General features: G+C 51.0%; 2 protein-coding genes across 3 annotated transcripts; one reads left to right on the top strand and one right to left on the bottom strand.

The window, feature by feature from the left end:
* Positions 1-103: 103 nt before the first annotated feature.
* On the top strand, positions 104-2,606 carry Ddit3 (DNA damage inducible transcript 3). The gene is made up of 3 exons (XM_051176126.1): positions 104-158; positions 1,740-1,894; positions 2,094-2,606. The coding sequence occupies exons 2-3, from the start codon at positions 1,760-1,762 to the stop codon at positions 2,457-2,459; spliced, it is 501 nt and encodes a 166-aa protein (XP_051032083.1). The 5' UTR covers positions 104-158; positions 1,740-1,759; the 3' UTR covers positions 2,460-2,606.
* Mars1 (methionyl-tRNA synthetase 1) lies at positions 2,581-17,217 on the bottom strand. Of its 2 annotated transcripts, XM_051176120.1 has the most exons (22): positions 17,049-17,217; positions 16,309-16,399; positions 16,070-16,148; positions 15,854-15,988; positions 15,222-15,297; positions 14,625-14,797; positions 14,374-14,480; positions 11,240-11,356; positions 10,941-11,144; positions 9,981-10,182; positions 8,253-8,327; positions 6,269-6,439; positions 6,060-6,155; positions 5,850-5,967; positions 5,352-5,565; positions 4,396-4,527; positions 4,214-4,318; positions 3,940-4,126; positions 3,183-3,254; positions 3,021-3,044; positions 2,842-2,934; positions 2,581-2,765 (listed from the first exon to the last, which is right to left on the bottom strand). In XM_051176120.1, the coding sequence occupies exons 1-22, from the start codon at positions 17,155-17,157 to the stop codon at positions 2,622-2,624; spliced, it is 2,724 nt and encodes a 907-aa protein (XP_051032077.1). In that variant the 5' UTR covers positions 17,158-17,217; the 3' UTR covers positions 2,581-2,621. The 2 variants fall into 2 exon arrangements, with proteins under 2 accessions (XP_051032077.1, XP_051032079.1); XM_051176122.1 differs by lacking the exon at positions 3,021-3,044.
* Between the last annotated feature and the right edge of the window lie 457 nt (positions 17,218-17,674).

The raw sequence follows: 17,674 nt of genomic DNA, 5'->3' as shown, positions 1-17,674 counted from the left end.
AGACCAGGAGAAGGGGGGAGTGGCTAGAGAAGAAATAAACAATCCGAGGCTAGAGGTAAAGGACCTGTTTCTTTCCTCAAACAGTAAACATGTGTCTCTGTTCTCCACAGTGTTCCAGAAGGAAGTGTATCTTCATACATCACCATACCTGAAAGCAGGTAAACTTCACCCACCCCTCTCAAAGTCAACTCCCAGTGCTGCTTAGGGTTGCTTTCCTGGGACAGTAGTTAGCAGAGGATTTGATTTGCACAAACTTTTGCTGTCAGACTGTCTTTCTCTGACCCCATAACGTTATTTTTAAAGCACTTCCCAATTGAAAGCTGGCACTCACAGCCAGCCTCAACAAAGGCAATTGGTTTGTCTTTCCGAGTCACAGCCCACACCAAAGTTAGACAACCCCAGGACCTTGTGCCCAAGCTTCCCACACACGAGAGGAACACAAATGGCGTGGTAATTGCTCCTGGAATTCACCAACAGTGTTCCCAAGTGAGTTGAATACTTTTACTATATAATCCCATAAGAATATATATGCATAGCCAAGCATAATGCCCATTCTTGTCATCTCAGAACTTGAGAGGCAGAGGCAAGAGGATCATAAAGTTGAAGACCAGCCTGAGCTATCTGCAGTAAGACCCTATGTCAATAAAATGTCTGTTCTTAGGAAGTGGAGAGGTGGCTCAGTGGTTAAGAGCACTGGCTGCTCTTGCAGAGGACCCAGGTTCAACTCCCAGCACCCACACAGCATCTTAAAACCATCTATGACTCTAGTTTCCAGGGAACCCATTCCCTCTTCTGGCCTCCATGTGTACCAGGAACACACGGCACACAGACATACATGTAGGCACTCACACATGTATATTGAGGCTGGACTGGGGGTGTAGTTCAGTATTTGTGTATGAGGCAGTAGGTTTAATTGATGGCCAAAATCGCGTACAAAAGTGTATTGTTTTCTTCAGTCCTGGTAGTGTGTGCTGTATTAAGCATATATACAAGGCTCTTGCTCAGTTCCTCGCACAACAAATGACAGAGCAAAGGAATGGAAGTGGGAGCTGGAGAGGAAACTCGTCAGTGAGGCGAGGTGGCCCTGAACTGGGTTCCAGGACCCACATAGGTGCCTCACAACTGCTGAACTGCAGCTCCAGGAACTGGCCCCACCCAGAGCACTCATGTGACCCGTGTGCATACACATGGAACGAGTTGTTTACAGAGACAAAGTTGTAGAAGGATCACTAAGTAATATTGTATTTACATTTATCAATTTTGGTTTTTCCTTTCTCTGTGCTGCCCTGGCTGTACTAACACCTCACTCTGTAGACCAGACTGACCTCAAACTCAGCGATCCTGCCGCCTGAGTCCTGGGATTAAACACCACTGCCTGGGGGTTCCAGTTTTTTCAGTCACATTGATTTTGTGTTGTGGGGTGCTAGCCGTAGTGTTGGGGCCGTTTCTGGCAGTTCGTTCCTTTCCTTATTGCTAGGCTTGGTTGGTGGCAGGTATTTCGTTACTCAGCCATTGCCATCCCTGCATTCACTCACTGTGGTGCCTGTGTGCAGTGGTGTGAGTGTGGAGGTCAGAGGACACCCTGTGGGAGCTGCTTTTCCACCCCCACCCACCCCCTGCCAATGCCCCTCCCTGACCCCCAAGTCTAGTAAGTTTTAAATCCTATGTGTTAAAGCAGACGTGAGATTGGTTCGCCAGCCGTGGTGAGTGGAACCTTTACCCTGTATATTCTCTTCCAGAATCCAGTCCAACCACAGCCATGGCAGCCGAGTCCCTGCCTTTCACCTTGGACACAGTGTCCAGCTGGGAGCTGGAGGCCTGGTATGAGGATCTGCAGGAGGTGCTGTCCTCAGATGAAAATGGGGGCCCCTATATCTCCCTTGGAAACGAACAGGTGAGTGAGAATGCTCGTCTTAAAATGGGCAAGGCAAGCAGGTGTGGTGGCGAACACCTGGAACCCCAGGCTTGCTGGGTTCACGGCCAGGCTTAGCTTGTCTAAGGACAAGCAGTAATAAAATAAACCCCACAAAACTGGGGAGCGTGTAAGCCTCTTCACAACGAATAGCCACTGCCCCTTCTCCGCTTCCTTAAAGGGGGAGTCAAAAACCTTCACTACGCTGGACCCCACGTCCCTGGCTTGGCTGACTGAGGAGCCAGGGCCCGCAGAGGTGACAAGCAGCTCCCACAGCCCCCGCTCTCCAGATTCCAGCCAGAGCTCTATGGCTCAGGAGGAAGAGGAAGATCAAGGGAGAAGTAGGAAACGGAAACAGAGTGGTCAGTGCCCAGCCCGGGCCGGGAAGCAGCGCACGAGGGACAAGGAACAGGAGAATGAGAGGAGAGTGGCAGAGCTGGCCGAGGAGAACGACCGGCTCAAGCGGGAAATCGAGCGCCTGACCAGGGAGGTAGAGGCCACTCGCCGCGCTCTCATCGACCGCGTGGTGAATCTGCAGCAGGCATGAACACGGGCCATCGCGTCCCCAGCACCCGTGTGCACACCGTCATGCCAATGCCAAGGGTGTTGGGTAGGGAGGAGAAAGGTCTCAGCTTGTTTGTATATATGTGTTGTCCGTTCTTTATTATTGTCCATACCCAGTAAAGGGACTTTGTATAAACATGGCCTCTCACTTCTTCTTGCCTTTAGGGGTTTCAATGGGTTTCCCCTCAGCCAAAGCCAACTGTTTCTTTAGATCCAAGAGCTTAGCCACCTCTGCAGCCACCTGGTTCTTGTCTGCCTTCTGTGCTTTCAGTTCCCGGACTATGCTGCCCTGAGAGGGGAGTGGGAGGTGAGGGGACCACAGTGTAGGACTCAGCCTCCAGTCCCCTCAGCCACAAGCGTCATACCTGTTTGGTCACCTCCTCCATCAGCATTCGTATCTGCTGTGGCCCAGCTGCTGAAACTTCCTCCACCACTGCTGGCTTGGGGGATCTTTTAGCCTGCAGAAAAGCAGTAGAATTAATGCTTGCTGCCACAAAGCCCTCTGGCATCCAGTTTTACACAACGGCTCAGAGAAAATGGTTACCTTTAACTCCAAGGACTCTTCTAGCTAAGACAGGAAAGAAAAACCTTAAGTAAGGAAGCAGCGAGGTCAGAGGTAGGAGGGGACGAGCGAGGGAGACAGACTTGCAGAGATTAAGGGGACAGTAGCATGCCTGCAGGGAAAGGCACGGCCGAGCTTGCTTACCTGGCCGCCTCCAAAGCGCTGCCTCAAGTTTTCAATCTGGTCATTTTCCAGTTTTTGGAACAAAGGACTGACCTGGGGGGAACACATGCCTGAGTCAACCACCAATAATACCCTCTACCACACCAGAGAGCCCACCCTCTCTGACACTCAAGAGAGCCCAGATGCTTTACAAGAAAGGAGTGGAGCACTGAGCAAGTGTCCGACAGCTTCAAGACCTCACTCACTACGGAGAGCCTGGACTCTTCATGGGGTGAAAGTAAATGGACGGGACAAAGGGTGTATGTTCATCATCCAGTGTCAGAGGAAATGGCTATGAACACCCAGGGATCAGGTCATCGCGGTCATCTTCAACCATGCCTACGCCACTTCCTGGCTTCTGGCATGAACAGCAGTAAGGACACATGGACAGTTCTGTACTCACCAAGAACCTTTTAGACAGGTGTTGGTGGTTCACGCCTTTAATCCCAGCCCTTTAGAGGCAGAGGCAGGCGGACCTCTGTGAGTTCGAGGCCAGCCTGATCTATAGAGTGAGTGCCAGCACGGCCTCCAAAACTACAGAGAAACCCTGTCTCGAACCCCCCCACCCCACCCCACCAAAAACCAAAACCACAAGAAGAACCTTTCATAAGAAGCTCCGGTGTAGAATCAGAATCGGGGAAAGATTTTACAACAGCTGGCTCAAAGCCAGATGTTTAAGGCAGTACTGTAAAAATGAGAACTTTGGTTGTCTAGCTCCACCGAGCTTAACGAGACCTACTGTGCCAATCTGATGGCCTGCTGGTAAGGCACAAATGAAGCTTGTGACGAGGATGCGGCATGCTGGAAGGGGAAGCTGTAGCTGCGTCTGGATGGTGGCGCTAACTGTGGGCATGTAAGGCTGGAGCATGACGGACAGCAAGGCAGCTATGTTTACCGCCACACCTGTCACTGTGCCTGCCCGCTGCCTGAGGAGAGAGAGGTCAAAGTTACCAAGAAGACATAACATAGCCTGCCGTGCCGTGCCCATAGGCAGCCACAGCCCCTGAACACACCTGTCCACCTCACTTCCTTTAATCCGTTTCCAGGGCTCATTCACTTGAATGTATTGGTTGCCGTGTCGAGATATGGTGAGGATACTACGCAAGGCATCTCGGATCCTGGGAAGGGAGGGGGCACATGGAGCTGCAAACTGTAGCAGGGCACGGCTAACATGACTGTGCTGGAAATCACTTACCGAACCTTTTCCAGCAGCTGGTGATAGTGCTGGAGTTCCCAGGAGATATGGGCCAGCAGGCGTCTGTCATCTTGCGTAAGCACCATCTCGGGCACGCAACCCCCAAAAAACTTAGACACAAACATGCCAGCTCTTGGGGTGGAGGAAGACAAGACAAAGTCAATGCCCAGTTTCCTTAGAGAAACTTCACCCCACTTCCATAACTCTTCGGGCTTGGGCCAGCCAGGGCTCGGCAGATAAAGGATGCCACCAAGCCCGATGACCTGACTGAACTCAGATGGTGGAAGGAAAAACTGACTCAGTCACATCCCACACTCGAACAGTAAACAGATGTCACAAAAACAAACTTCATCCTTGTGGCATCCCTGTGCAAACCTGACAATTCCTGGCCCCTCAAACTACAAGTGTACATTCTCTCTCTCCTAAAAACCTGATTCTGCAAACAAAGAAATAACTCATTTCTAGAAGTAAATATTCAGAATTACCAAGTTGAAGAGCATTACAAGCTAACAGATACTCTAATGAAGGCTGCTAAATGTGGTTAGTGTTGAGTTAAAGGTCCAGAACTCTGACTGAAGAGTCTTAACCCTGTACATGTGTGCCTGTCTCTGTGTGTGCGTGCGTGCATATGTGAACATGTGTGTTGTGTGTATGTGTGTGTGCATGTGTGTATGTATGTGCTGTGTACCTGTCCGTGTGCAAGTATGTGTGTAAGTGTGTGTGTGTGTGTGTGTCGAAGATGAAACTCAGCTTTGAATCTGCTACACAAAAACAAAGCAATTCACAAAGATTTGCTCGGTGACCCACCCTGCCTAACCACCCATCTCCAGCTAACATACCTGAGTACATCCAGTGTATGCTGGCCTGGCAGGGACAACTCTCCCCACCCGCTTCCTGTCAGCCCCCTCCCGCTTAGCTCCCTCCACACTGTGACCTTCCTGCCAGGTCCGTCCCACCTGTTGATGAAGTTGCCCAGATTGTTAAGCAGCTCAGAATTGTTCTTAACCATCATGTCTGTCCAGGAGAAGGCGCTGTCCTGGCCCTCAGGCCGAATGTACAGCAGATAAAAGCGCCAGATGTCAGCAGGGATCCCTGTATCCTGGGCCATGTCCCCAAACACTCCTACCCCTCGGCTCTTAGAGAACTTCCCATCCTCGTAATTCAGGTACTCTGCACAGAAGACAAAGGTTCAAATGCCACCCTCCCTCCTCCACCCCTGCATCTTTCCCTCGCTCTCAATGGGGAGTATCCAAAGGACCTTTCCATGCCCCCAATGTGGCCTCCTGTTCTCTACTTACCCTAGTTTCAGCGTTAGACTTTTGCTTTCCCTCTTTTGGATGGAATTCTCACTTTAATTACTTCCTATTTCGTCTCAGATCCTAACCTGAGACCTAGCCCGGCCCCAGGCCTGCCCGAGGCCTGATTCCTCGAATGTGCACTGCCTGGGTGCCTACCTGTAGCAATGAGGTTCTTCACTAAGGTATAGTTGTCTTCAGCTCCTAGGGCCGAACAAGGAAAGACTAGGCCATGGAAGGGAACATTGTCTTTCGCCATGAACTGGTAAAGGTCCACCTAGGAGAATACATTGGAAGAGACTGCCTGAAACCTTCTAACACTACACCTCTTACTCACCCTGCCCCACAGACAGGCTAAGGCCTGCTTACTTGTTCTGGATTCTTCCACCATCTCTCCCACTGGTCTGTATAGTTGGCTGTGATGGACAGGTAGCCAATGGTGGCATCAAACCAGACATAAAATACCTGAAAGGACACAGACAGCAATGGAGCAGTCTCAGGCTGACCTTGTAACTGGCAGCAGTGGCGGTCCTGAGGCTGAGCACTCTAAGCTGTGACTAAGGGATAAGGGCATTCACCTTGTCCTCGAACCCTTCCAAAGGCACGGGCGTTCCCCATTTCAGGTCTCTGGTTATGCATCGTGGCTTGAGGCCATCTCGAAGCCAAGAACGAATAATAAACCGGGCGTTGGGTGTCCAATCACTGCCAGGCAATGTCTTCCCCAGCCAGTCTTCCAGTCGCTTTTCCAGCTGAGATGACAGAAACAGGGGTGTGGCAGGACTGTCTCAAACAGGGCTGGCACCAAGGTGAGTGAGCACAAAAGCTTTGAGGCAGGGCTTCTCTGCGTAACAGCCCTGGCTGTCCGGGAACTCACTCTACACCAGGCTGGCCTCGAACTCACAGAGATCTGCCTGCCGGACAGTGGTGGCTCACGCCTTTAATCCCAGCACTCGGGAGACAGGCAGGTGGATCATTGGGAGCCTGGTCTATAGAGCTAGTTTCAGGACAGTTAGGGCTATTACACAGAGAAGACCCATCTTCAAACAAACAAACAAACAAACAAAAAAACAAGTGTACTGGGATTAAAGGCATATGCTAACACATGCAGGCAAAATCCCATACACGTAGAAAATAAAAATATTTTGTAAAACAGAAAAGTGTTATTGGAATTAATGAATTTTAGAATATGGGTGTTAGAGAGATGGCTCAGAGGTTAAGAGCACTAGCTGCTCTTCCAGAGGTCCTGAGTTCAATTCCCAGCAACCATCTGTAATGAGATCTGGTGTCCTCTTCCGGCCTGCAGGGATACATGCAGGCAGAGCATCGCATACATGATAAATGTTTTTTAAAAAATTTAGCATATGAGCTGGGTGCAGTGGTGCACAACTTTAATGTAGCTACATAGTGAGACCCTTTTGGAAGAAAAGAAAACAAAAAAACCCAAAAACTAAAATGAAATTTTGGGTTTTTTTTTTTTAATTTGGAAAATGGACAGCAGAGGAAAAGAACTGGAGCTGGTTATGTCTATCTGTAACCGTGTACTTGGAAGGCAGAGGGAGAAGGGTTAGGAGTTCAAGAGCCTCTTCAGCTAACCAGAGTCTAAGTCTTCACTATAATGGCACCCTGCTGGGAAAACGGTCTGGGAAATGGGCCTGGGACCTAACCCTGAAACAGGCAACCTGTTTCATCACAACAATGTGTCTGTTTACTTTATCACTTCTGAAATACAATCTTACTATCATGTAGCTCAGGCTAGCCTTCACTTCATGCCTCTCCAGGTGGCCAGCTTCAGCCCCTCAACAGCGTGCTGTCACCGCACCCACAGATGAGCCTCGTCCTCCAGTGCCAGCTGTGGGACAGAGTGACTCGAACGTACCAGGCCAGGAGCTCACCACAAGCTTTGTTCCCCAGATTATTTATTTGTTTGTTTGTTTGTTTATTGTTTTCTCGAGACAGGGGTTCTCTAGCTTTGGAGCCTGTCCTGGAACTTGCTCTATAGACCAGGCTGGCCTCCAACTCAAGAGATCCGCCTGCCTCTGCCTTCTGAGTGCTGGAACTAAAGGCATGCATCACCAAAGCCTAGCTAATTTTTTTTTATTTTTTTAAGATTTATTTATTTATTATGTATACAGTGTTCTGTCTGCATGTTTCCCTGCAGGCCAGAAGAGGGCGCCAGATCTCATTACAGATGAGCAGCCAGTACTTTAACCTCTGAGCCATCTCTCCAGCCCTGTTCCCCAGCTACTTAAATGTTTACAAGAAATAAAATATTCTTCCGAGTGCCCAAAGTTTAGTTCTCAGCACCCGCACTGGGTGATTCACAACTACCTCCAACTGCAGCCCCAGATCTGATGCTCTCTTCTGTCTTTCTTGGGCGCGCATGCACGCACACAAAGAAACACAAACAAAAAACTAAAATAAAAAGACTGGAATGGTGGTACACACCTAAGAATTAAAACAAAACCCCCGTTTGCGAATGGTTGGCTATCAGTGTGTGGCTGAGGCAGGAGGAGGCTGAAGAAGACCCTGAAGAGCAGACTGGGGGGACACTGACTCACTCACCTTAGGTAAGTCCAGAAACAGGTGCCGAGAGGACCTCACCACGGGGCACGACCGGCACACTTTGCATTGTGGCTTCTGTAAAGGGAAATCCCAGAGGGCGGAGTCCAGGTGGAGCAGGGCCCGGCCAAAGTTGAGGGAAATTGCGGGCAAGCTGAGGGCATGGGGGGATGGACCAAGCAGCCTCCCTCGAGATTAGCATCACAGCACCCCATGGGTCCATCCCCCCCATATGTGGCCTCCTTGCACGGTGGCAACCTCTGTCCCTGAGACTCAGGTCTCAGCGCTTACTGCATAACAGACAGACAGCCATGCTCAGCACAGGTTGGCTACAGAGCACATCACTGTACTCAGTTCTGAGTACTGTACCCAGGGTTCTTTGGTCTGGTTGGTTTTTTTTTTGAGTCAGGGTCTCTCTAAGTAGCCCTGGCTGTCCCGAAGTTCACCAAGCTGCATCTGGTCTACCTCCACAGAGACTCATGGCCCCTGTCTCCCAAGTGCCTGAACTGAAGGCATGCCCAGGTCTTTACTGTTGTTTATGAGACAGGGTCTGGAAAGCCCGAGGGTGACCTCAAACTCCAGATCCCTTGTATCTACTCCTGAGGGCTGGCACTGCCGGTGTGCTCTAACCTGCATGGCTGATCTACCGGGTTTGTTCCTTTTGATGTATAGATCTTATGTGTGAGGTGAGCCCGTGGGGATCAGAGGCCAACTTTCCACGATTCTCTTCCCTCCCACCACATGGGGCTCTGGGTTGCCAGGCTTGGCAACATTAAATGCTTTTACCTACTCATCCACCCTGCCAACCCTGACCCGAGGAAAGGCAGTAACTGTCTCATGACATGTCTTCTGAAGCCCTCTCTGTTCCAGCTGCCTCCTAAGACCTCTACAGACACCTCAGCTCAGCAAACGCAAACAGTACTTCCACCTTGAGCTGCGTGTCTCATTCTCTTACCCATGCCTGTGCCCACACATGGCACTCCCTTCTACCCACACCCCGTCTTCCCACTGCCTGTTACTAGGGCTCAAACCCACATTAGCCAAGTACTCCACCACCGAGCTACAGCTCCAACACTGATCCAAGGACCTCAAGCCATCCTTTACCCCAAAGCTAATTTCTCCATTTCCCTGTACTAGTGACCTAGTATAAACTAGTTTAACACCATCTTTTCACATCCCAGCCTCCAGAGTGTTCTCCTTCCTCTTTTGTCCAGCCCATCAGTTTCCCACACAATAGCCTCCCACTCAGCTAGAGTAGTATCTGAACTTCCCAAAGTTCCCATGTGAGATAAAAGCCTGTCTTGTCCATTCCCTCATTCCCAGCCTATAAAAGGACTCAACAATTGTTAAATAACCGAATAGTAAGTAAATCAACAAATGAGCTAACTTAGACTAGAAGTCAGATGTATTTATGAGAAAAAGAATAATCTACCAGATGTGGAGACATGCACCTTTAACCCCAGCACTTGGGAGCCAAAGGCAAGCACATTTCTAGAGGCCAACATGTGGATCTCTGAGTTCCAGACTAGCCTAAAATATATGTTGAGAGTTCCGTGCCTGTCAGGCTACACAGTGAAACCCTGACTCAAAATAAATAAATAAAAATAAAAATTCTGAATGGACAGTGAATGCCCTTTAAAAATAGCTGCTGTGTCCATCGGAGCCCATGGCTCCCTCGTTAGAGATACAGTTGTTTCCTTTGGGGACCCTTGGGCTCTTCCTCTTTCTTACCTTGAGTTCAATGGCATTAATGAGCTTGCCACACTTGTCACACTGGTCACCTCGGGCCTCTTCGTAACCACAGAAGGGACACACACCCTCCACAAATCGGTCAGCCAGGAAGCGCGCACACTGCTCACACCGTAGCTGCTCTACGGTGTCTTGCAACACGAAACCCCGTGTCAGCAACCTCTGGAAGATGTCCTGGGTGATTCTAGCAAAGTCAGCAAGCAAGGGATGAGGAAGAAGAGCCAGGAGCGTGGGCCCCTCCCGCTTCCTCTGCTGCTCTAACCAGAGCCCCAAATCCACAGGCAGAAGGCCTCCCAGGACGAAGGCCACCTATCGCTGATTAGAGCCTACTGGATGAGGCCCTCAGGGTTCTTCCCTCGACACATTGTACTACTTCACTTCTGCTGACTCTGCAGTCATGTCATTTTGTCTTGGTTTCATTTGGTTCTGAGGGAGGTCTCGCAGGGCCGACACTGGCCACCATTTTGAACCCCTGGCCTTTCCTCTGCTTCCACGTCTCAAATGCTGTGATTATAAGCGGTATAAGCGGGTGACCACGTTTGTATGTAGTGCCATCCACTGTCACCAGGCAGAGGAAGAATGAGCTGTGTACTAGAAATATAAACTCCAGGTTGGGCTTGGTGGCAGCGCCTATAATCCCAGCGTTGGTAAATCTCGGGCGCGAGGGGTCCCCCGAGCTCAGGCTGCACAGTGAGACCCTGCCTTACGAGAGTCCCCGGCAGCCAGAGGCAGGGAGACGCCCTCTCTCGTCCTTCCTCGGGCGTTCCTCCAGGCCCCAGCCCTGTGCACAACTGTAAACAAGGAGCTCTCTTAAGGCCTGAAAAGCGCCCAGGCACCCGTCAGGAAGTCGGCCCCTAGCCACCCTGGCTCGTCTCTGCTTTTCCCATCACCCTGGCTCGTCTCAGCTCTCGGTCTGTCTCTGCCTCATTATCCGGAACCTACTTGGTCTGGTATGGAGTGGTGGTGCGGCCAAAAGTATCGAATGAGATATTGAACCAGCGGTAGATGTCAGCGTGGATGGCATGGTATTTGTCACAGATTTCCTGTGGCGTGAGGCCCTCTTCCATGGCCTTGGTCTCTGTGGCTGTGCCATACTCATCTGTACCACACAGATAGAGGGTGTTCCACTGGCGGAGACGAGAGTACCTACAAGGAGGCAGGGTGGTTAAGGGAGGGCTCCTCCAGCCTCCTCCACACCTGCCCCCAGCTCCCCCAGGGCCCACTCCCCGCACTAGCCCCACCTTGCAAAGACATCGGCACTGAGCACACAGCCAATGATGTTACCCAGATGGGGGACGTTGTTAACGTAAGGGAGGGCACTGGTAATGAGCACATTCCTCTCTCCAGCCACAGGCAATCTGGCAAAAAGGAAATAGAAGAACTCACTGCAGGGATGCAAGTATCGTAAAAACAAAAGACTAAATCTAGAATACCGACAGACGAAATCTAGGTGCCTCATATCCAAGTCTGTCCTCACAGGGATCCACAGAACTATCAGCCCAAAGTTGCTGGTACGGGCCCTGCCTAGTCGGGAAGCTTCATGCCGGGAAGCTTCATGTGCTGCCTGGGTAGTGCATTCCCCATTCCAACAGCTTCCTCTTTCACTCTCACGACCTTAGCTCATCCTCAGGCTCAAGCCTCCCAGGCACCAACACAATTCTCTCACGATGCGTCTGCCCATCATTCACTGTTTCCAAGCAGCCTCCCAGTACTGACTTCTTCTTACCAAGTTCTGTGTCACTAGGACTCTCAATCATTACCTGAAACAAACTACAGCTAACTACCTCCACACAGGTAGAGACGAGATGGTGATCCTGGGACAAGCTGACTAGATAAGACTAGCCAGAACCAGAGAACTCCAGGGTCAAGGTCAGCACCAGACCCTGAGGTCTCATAAACAAAATCAAGAATGATCAAGAAAGACCTCTCTCTCTCACACACACACACACACAACACACACACCCCTGCAGAACAAATAGTCTTCACAGACACTATCTCTTCTCCAAAACCATTTCTAGTCATGCCACTCAATCTGCTGACTGAAGTCACTCATCACCTTTTAATGCTTCTCCGCCCTTGACAGCTAGCGGTACACATTCCCACCTCCCCACATCTCACCAAAGCTCCTGTCATTACACACTTCATTACACACTGGTTCTCAGTCCCTTGCTTGTTCTTCCCAGAAGGTCTACCTCCTGCAGGGCGCAGCTGACTTCCTCCACAGAATCAGTAGTAATCTCTCATACACTTCTTGGCCTGTCTTCCCATAACTGGATCCCATGAACTGCTGACGCTCACCTTCCACATCTTCTGCAAGGCCCTTTCTTTCCCTGTCTTTGCTGCAGCCCAAGTCCTCTTGGGCTCTGCACCAGCTTGTGGGGCGGTCCTTGAACAGCACCTCTAAACTTGTCTTATCATGGGCATGCCAGCTACTGTGACAGACACAGACAAGAATGCCCTGGGTGCCCTGGGCTCTGACTATCATCCAGTCATCCCCCTTACTCCTAGGGATACTTCCAAGACCTAGTGCACTCCTGACTTCACAGACAGTACCAAACCCTACAGCTACTAGCCTTCCCCCTCACCTACAAAAGCATCTAGGCATAACTTATACACAGTATCAATAAACAGCAACAATGTAACAGTCCTAATGATATGCCATAAAAGTCATTTAAAACTCATGGGTGCTCAGGAGGTGGTGGTGCTCCCTTTAATGCCAGTATTTGGTCAAAATTGAGTTCCAGGACAGGCAGGGCTACTTGTGGATGGGCTATTTCTGGAGTTTTTCCATATAAAATTTTCAGATCTGGGCAAAACTTTGCCATTCACATCCGCAGTCCCCCTCATACATAACACACTCGGTAGTCGGACAACTGAATTTGCTCAAGAAGTCTATTTGTGCAGCACTAAAGACTGAGCCCAGGGCCTCATGCACGCTATGCAAGAACTCTACCCCTGACCCTGGACCTTTCCGTCTGATTAGTGGGTGGTTTTTAACGGTAGGGCCTGACCCCCTGGTCACCTTGCCTGCTGGGACTAACCTGCACATGACACTACACCCGGCTCCCAGCCCTCCTTTTGCCTTTTAAAACAAGGTCTCTAAGCTGCCCAAGCTAGTCTGGAGCTTGAAATCCTCCTGCCTCAGCCTCCCAAGTAGCTGGGATTACAGGTTCGGCCAATGCCAGTTGACTCCTGTTTAGGCAGTTAAACACGTTAGCCAGTATAAATATAAAAATGGCAGACATGGAGGTGCACTTCCCTAATCCTAGCATTTGGAGGCAGAGAAAGAGCCCTATGAGTTCTAGACCAGTGTGGTCTACACCTTGAGTCCCAGGCCAGCCAAGGTTAAACCTCGACTCAAAGGGGATGGAGGGTGGCGAGACAGGTGAGTGGTTAAGAGTGTTTGTTGCTCTTTCACAGGACCTGAGTTTAACTCCCAGCACCCACACAGTGGCTCGCAACAACCATCTGAGACTCCGGTCCCAGGAGATCCGATGCCTCTGCTGACCTCCATAGGAACTGCGCGTGCATGCAGTATACATACGGTCAAACACTCAGACTCATAAAACAGATAAATCTGAAAGAAAAAACCATGTGTTGGACTGGGACAGGCATGTCCTAACACACATGTGGAAGTTGAGGACAACTGTGTAAAGCCCATCTTTATGTGGGTTCTGGGAGTCAAACTTGGGACATCAGGCTGTGCAGAAAGTGCTTTTCCCACCAAGCCATCCCGCTGTCCCTCAACTAGTAACACTTTTTAAGAGGGGCCTAGTAGCTGTCTATGGCCATGCCATCCTGAACGTGCCCAACCTTGTGGATCTCAGAAGCTAAGCAGGGTCGGGACTGGTTAGTGCTTGGATGGGAGAAGAGAGACCGAGCTTGGTAAGGTCTCTGTTCTGTTGCCCCTGCACTCAGGGGAGGGGCAAGCGAATAAGGGTTCAATGTCATTTTCATTTGAGGCAAGACTGCGCTTAAAAAAAAAATATTTTAAAACAGAGAGGTCAGCCAGGTGGTGGTGGTGCACGCCTTTAGCCCTAGCACTCAGCACCCGGGAGGTAGAGGCAGGTAGATCTCTGTGAGTTCGAGGCCAGCCTGGTCTACAGAGTGAGTTCCAGGACAGGCTCCAAAGCTACAGAGACCCTGCCTCAAAAATACAAAAGCAAACGAACAAACCCCAACAAAAAACAGAGAGGCCTTTGGTTTCATGACGTTTTCCTTGCAGTCTTTTCTTCGTTGGACTTACTAAGTGTGGCAATTTTGGGAACACCTTCCTACCCTGCTGGAATCAACATTCCATGAGCAAAGAAGATGCCTGTTGCTACCCCAGCAACAATTCCCAGTTCTGAAACGGAACCCCCTGCCGTCTACTCACACTGGATGCTGCTGTGGCTGCAGCGGGGGCAAGCTTCCCAAGCCCCGTTCCCAAGCAGTCACAGCCATGAGGATGTCCTCCTCTGACAGGGTAGCCAGCTCCTCCTCCTATGAAGAACACATGGGGGCCCCAAGGTAAGAAACTCAGCTCTTGCTCTCTACCTACTAAGAAGGCGGCCACAATACCAGCCTCCTAGCCACCTCCTAGCTCAGACCCCAAGGCTCTGCAAGGTGCTCCACCCTGTTCCAAACCTCAGGTTCATTGCTGACCGCCCTCCCCTCGGGAAGGCGGGGCTGGGGCTGTTTTTGGAGGTAGGGACGCAGAGCCAGGACACCTTGCTGTTTCAGCACAGTCTCTGCAGCTCTCTGGCATGGTTCCTGGGTACTCAGCATCTGGAACCAGCTTTGTAGAGCACCCAGCTCCTCTGTAGGCACAGCAAAAAGAAAGGCAAACGGGACATCAAGATGGGAGGCAGGAGTTTGCAACCTCTTCAGCGGTGTCTTCAGACGCTGTCCCCAGCTGCCCAGCTGTATTCTGCTAGTTTCCTGTCTTCACACACTGTCCCCAGCTGCCCGGCTGTATTCTGCTAGTTTCCTGTCTTCACACGCTGTCCCCAGCTGCCCGGCTGTATTCTGCTAGTTTCCTGTCTTCACACGCTGTCCCCAGCTGCCCGGCTGTATTCTGCTAGTTTCCTGTCTTCAGACCCTGTCCCTAGCTGCCCGGCTGTATTCTGCTAGTTTCCCTGTCAAACTGTACCTGCAAGTGAATACTCAATATTCTACTGCTCTATAGCCCAGTACCAAGCTAGCTCCAGGGGTTGGGGATGAAGTGGCATGTATAATTCTCACCAGGGAGGTAAGTTGGGTCTTGCAGTAATGGATATAGCGCTCCCCACAAAACAATGTCAGCCAGAGATTCTGTGTCCTGGTTGGAGAAAGAAAAAAAGTACACGGTTGAAGCACTCATGCATTTCCCAGTGGTATTAGTGAATGTTTGTTCTTTTCTTTCTTTTTAGTAAAGTCTCACATAGCTCTAGCAGGTCTTGAACCTACGTAGCTAAGGATGACTTTGAACTTCTGATCCTCCTGATTCTGCCTCCCAAGAGCTGGGAGGACGGGTGTGTGCCACCACAGGGGTTACTTTCTATGTACCAATGTGTGCTTTCTGACATAACCCTCACAATAACGCTAAACAAAGCAGGAACTATTACTCCCAATTCACAAGTGAACAAAAAGAAAACTCAAGGGTTAGTTGTGGCTCGACTTTAATCCTAGCACTTGTGAGGCAGAAGAGCCTGATCTCTGAGTTCCAGGCCAGCCTGGTCTACAGATCAAGTTCCAGGACAGCCAGGGACACGGAGAGAAACAATAGGGATTAGAAAAATAAGTGATGTGTCAAGGTTACACTGCCAATAATTGGTAACTGGCAATTAAGTCCTACACCATAGCCTTTTACAAACCACATACCAAGACCAACTCACCCCAACCAGGAATGGACAGTGTTGACGACTCAAGCTGTGATCAATGTGAGTCAGGGCTCTCCGAAGCGGGCCAAGGACATCTTCCCCTTTCTTGCCTTGAACCACTAAACAGTGTAGGGCAGCAGACAAAGCAGGCTACAATGCAGGGAACATGGGTCAGGGTATTCAAGCAAAGGACAGGCAGCCTGCCCTCCCTCCCCAGCTCACGAATCCCACCTGCAGCTCTGTGGCTTCCCACTCTAGCCACTGATTAGTGAGGTCATCTTGCTCCCAGCCAGATAACAGAAAAAAATACCTGTCCAGGGAGAGAACAGGGGTTAAAAATTGCAGGGTTCCTTTGTGAACTTCATGTATGAACCCTTGCTGAAACCTTATGCAAGTAAGGTCACCATAAGGTCAGGGGGGCCATCTATGATCCAGCCACCTCCCCACAGCAAGAAACAATCAGTACTGACCGGCAGATGGCACTGGTAGAGAAGAGGTAGTTGCCACTATCCAGCTGCAAGACCGGGGCCTTAGGTCGGGCCAGGAATGGTACCACACACTCTTGAGAGAGGAAGATGAGTGAAAACGGGGCAAAAAAGAAAATTATCTGACAACTTCACATTTCCCGGGGGAGGGAGGGGGGTGCTGGGGACACCGCAGGTTCCAAGGTAGCAACACTAGAAGGGGTTAAAAGGGGGTGGGTCTGGAGTGTGCTAGAGAGGCTAGCAAGTGTTCAGTTGAGGGTGCCAACTGGAAACAACAGGTGAAGACAACCGAGACGAGGTGGTGGGTAGTGCTTCAGACAAGAACCGGATCTGACCTGAGGTCAGCGTGGGAGAACATTTATTGAGGATCTGACAAGACTGCTCTTTAAAAGGCATCCAAATAATTGGCTGGCAATAAGAACAGGTAAACGCGAAGGGCCGGGTGTGCATATGTCTGTATTGAGGTCCCAGGGAGGAGGGAGGGCTACGGGAAAAAAACCAAAAACGACAATGGGGTGGGTGGAGGTTCTCATGAGTGACCGGGTTGGAGGGATGCATGACGGGCGGGGGGGGGGGGGTAAGAAGACGAAAGTAACTTATGCAAGAGAGATCGAGGAAAGAAAGGGAGAAGGAGTGACCAAAAATAACGGAGCGGGCTTGGCGGACCTGTGTGAGTGAGATGAACGCCGCCCTCACCCTCCGCCCACCAGTCGCCACTCGAGTACCTTCGGGGCCTACGGTGCTGATGAGCAGCTCCGCTCGGCCCCGGACCCTCGCGGCCGCAGCTAGCACGGGCAGGCTCCCCGGGGAGCCCTCGCTCACGAACAGTCTCATCTCGCCTCGGAGCCCACGCTGATGCAACCGGAACCGGCCTCCCGCCGCTGGGTTAAGCCGCCGCTGCTAGGCATCTCGGGAAATGGAGTTCTGCGTCGGCCCGACGCTCGCGGCCGGCTCCCGGGGAGTAGACTACATATCCCATCATGCATCACGACGAGACAGGAAATGGCTACCGACGAGACCCGGAAGTCAGCGGTGGGAGGGGCTAGCTCGGCTCCTCGGTCCGCAACCCGGGTTAAAGCCGCTGCTCTAGAGCCAGCGGAGGGCGGGGACAGAGTGGTGGCTTCCTCTGCGCTTGTGGCGGTCGCGATTGCTGATACTCGCACTCGCCGATTTTTTACTTCGTGTGTGTCGGGGGCGGGGGACGTCTTTCGGGAGTCCCGCTGCCCGGTGTTTGTTTGGTTGGGATTTTTGTTGTTTCGCTTTGGGATTTTGTCTTTTGGTTGGTTGTTGGTTTGGTTTGGTTTGGTTTGCCCAGACAGGGTTTCTCCGTGTTCAGCAGCTCTGCCTGTCC

This window comes from Phodopus roborovskii, unplaced genomic scaffold (assembly GCF_943737965.1).
Source record: "Phodopus roborovskii unplaced genomic scaffold, PHOROB, whole genome shotgun sequence".
NCBI lineage: Eukaryota > Metazoa > Chordata > Mammalia > Rodentia > Cricetidae > Phodopus > Phodopus roborovskii.
Note: the sequence above shows the minus strand (reverse complement) of the source record. Positions and strands in the feature narration are given on the sequence as shown.

Coding starts and splice junctions, on each gene's coding strand:
- Ddit3 (XM_051176126.1), top strand. CDS start 1,760: ATGGCAGCCGAGTCCCTGCCTTTCACCTTGGACACAGTGTCCAGCTGG. Junction 1,895..2,093: donor TCTCCCTTGGAAACGAACAG/GTGAGTGAGAAT, acceptor GCTTCCTTAAAG/GGGGAGTCAAAAACCTTCAC.
- Mars1 (XM_051176120.1), bottom strand. CDS start 17,157: ATGAGACTGTTCGTGAGCGAGGGCTCCCCGGGGAGCCTGCCCGTGCTA. Junction 11,145..11,239: donor AGTGCCGATGTCTTTGCAAG/GTGGGGCTAGTG, acceptor GCCTCCTTGTAG/GTACTCTCGTCTCCGCCAGT. Junction 6,440..8,252: donor TGTTTCTGGACTTACCTAAG/GTGAGTGAGTCA, acceptor CTGTCATCTCAG/CTGGAAAAGCGACTGGAAGA.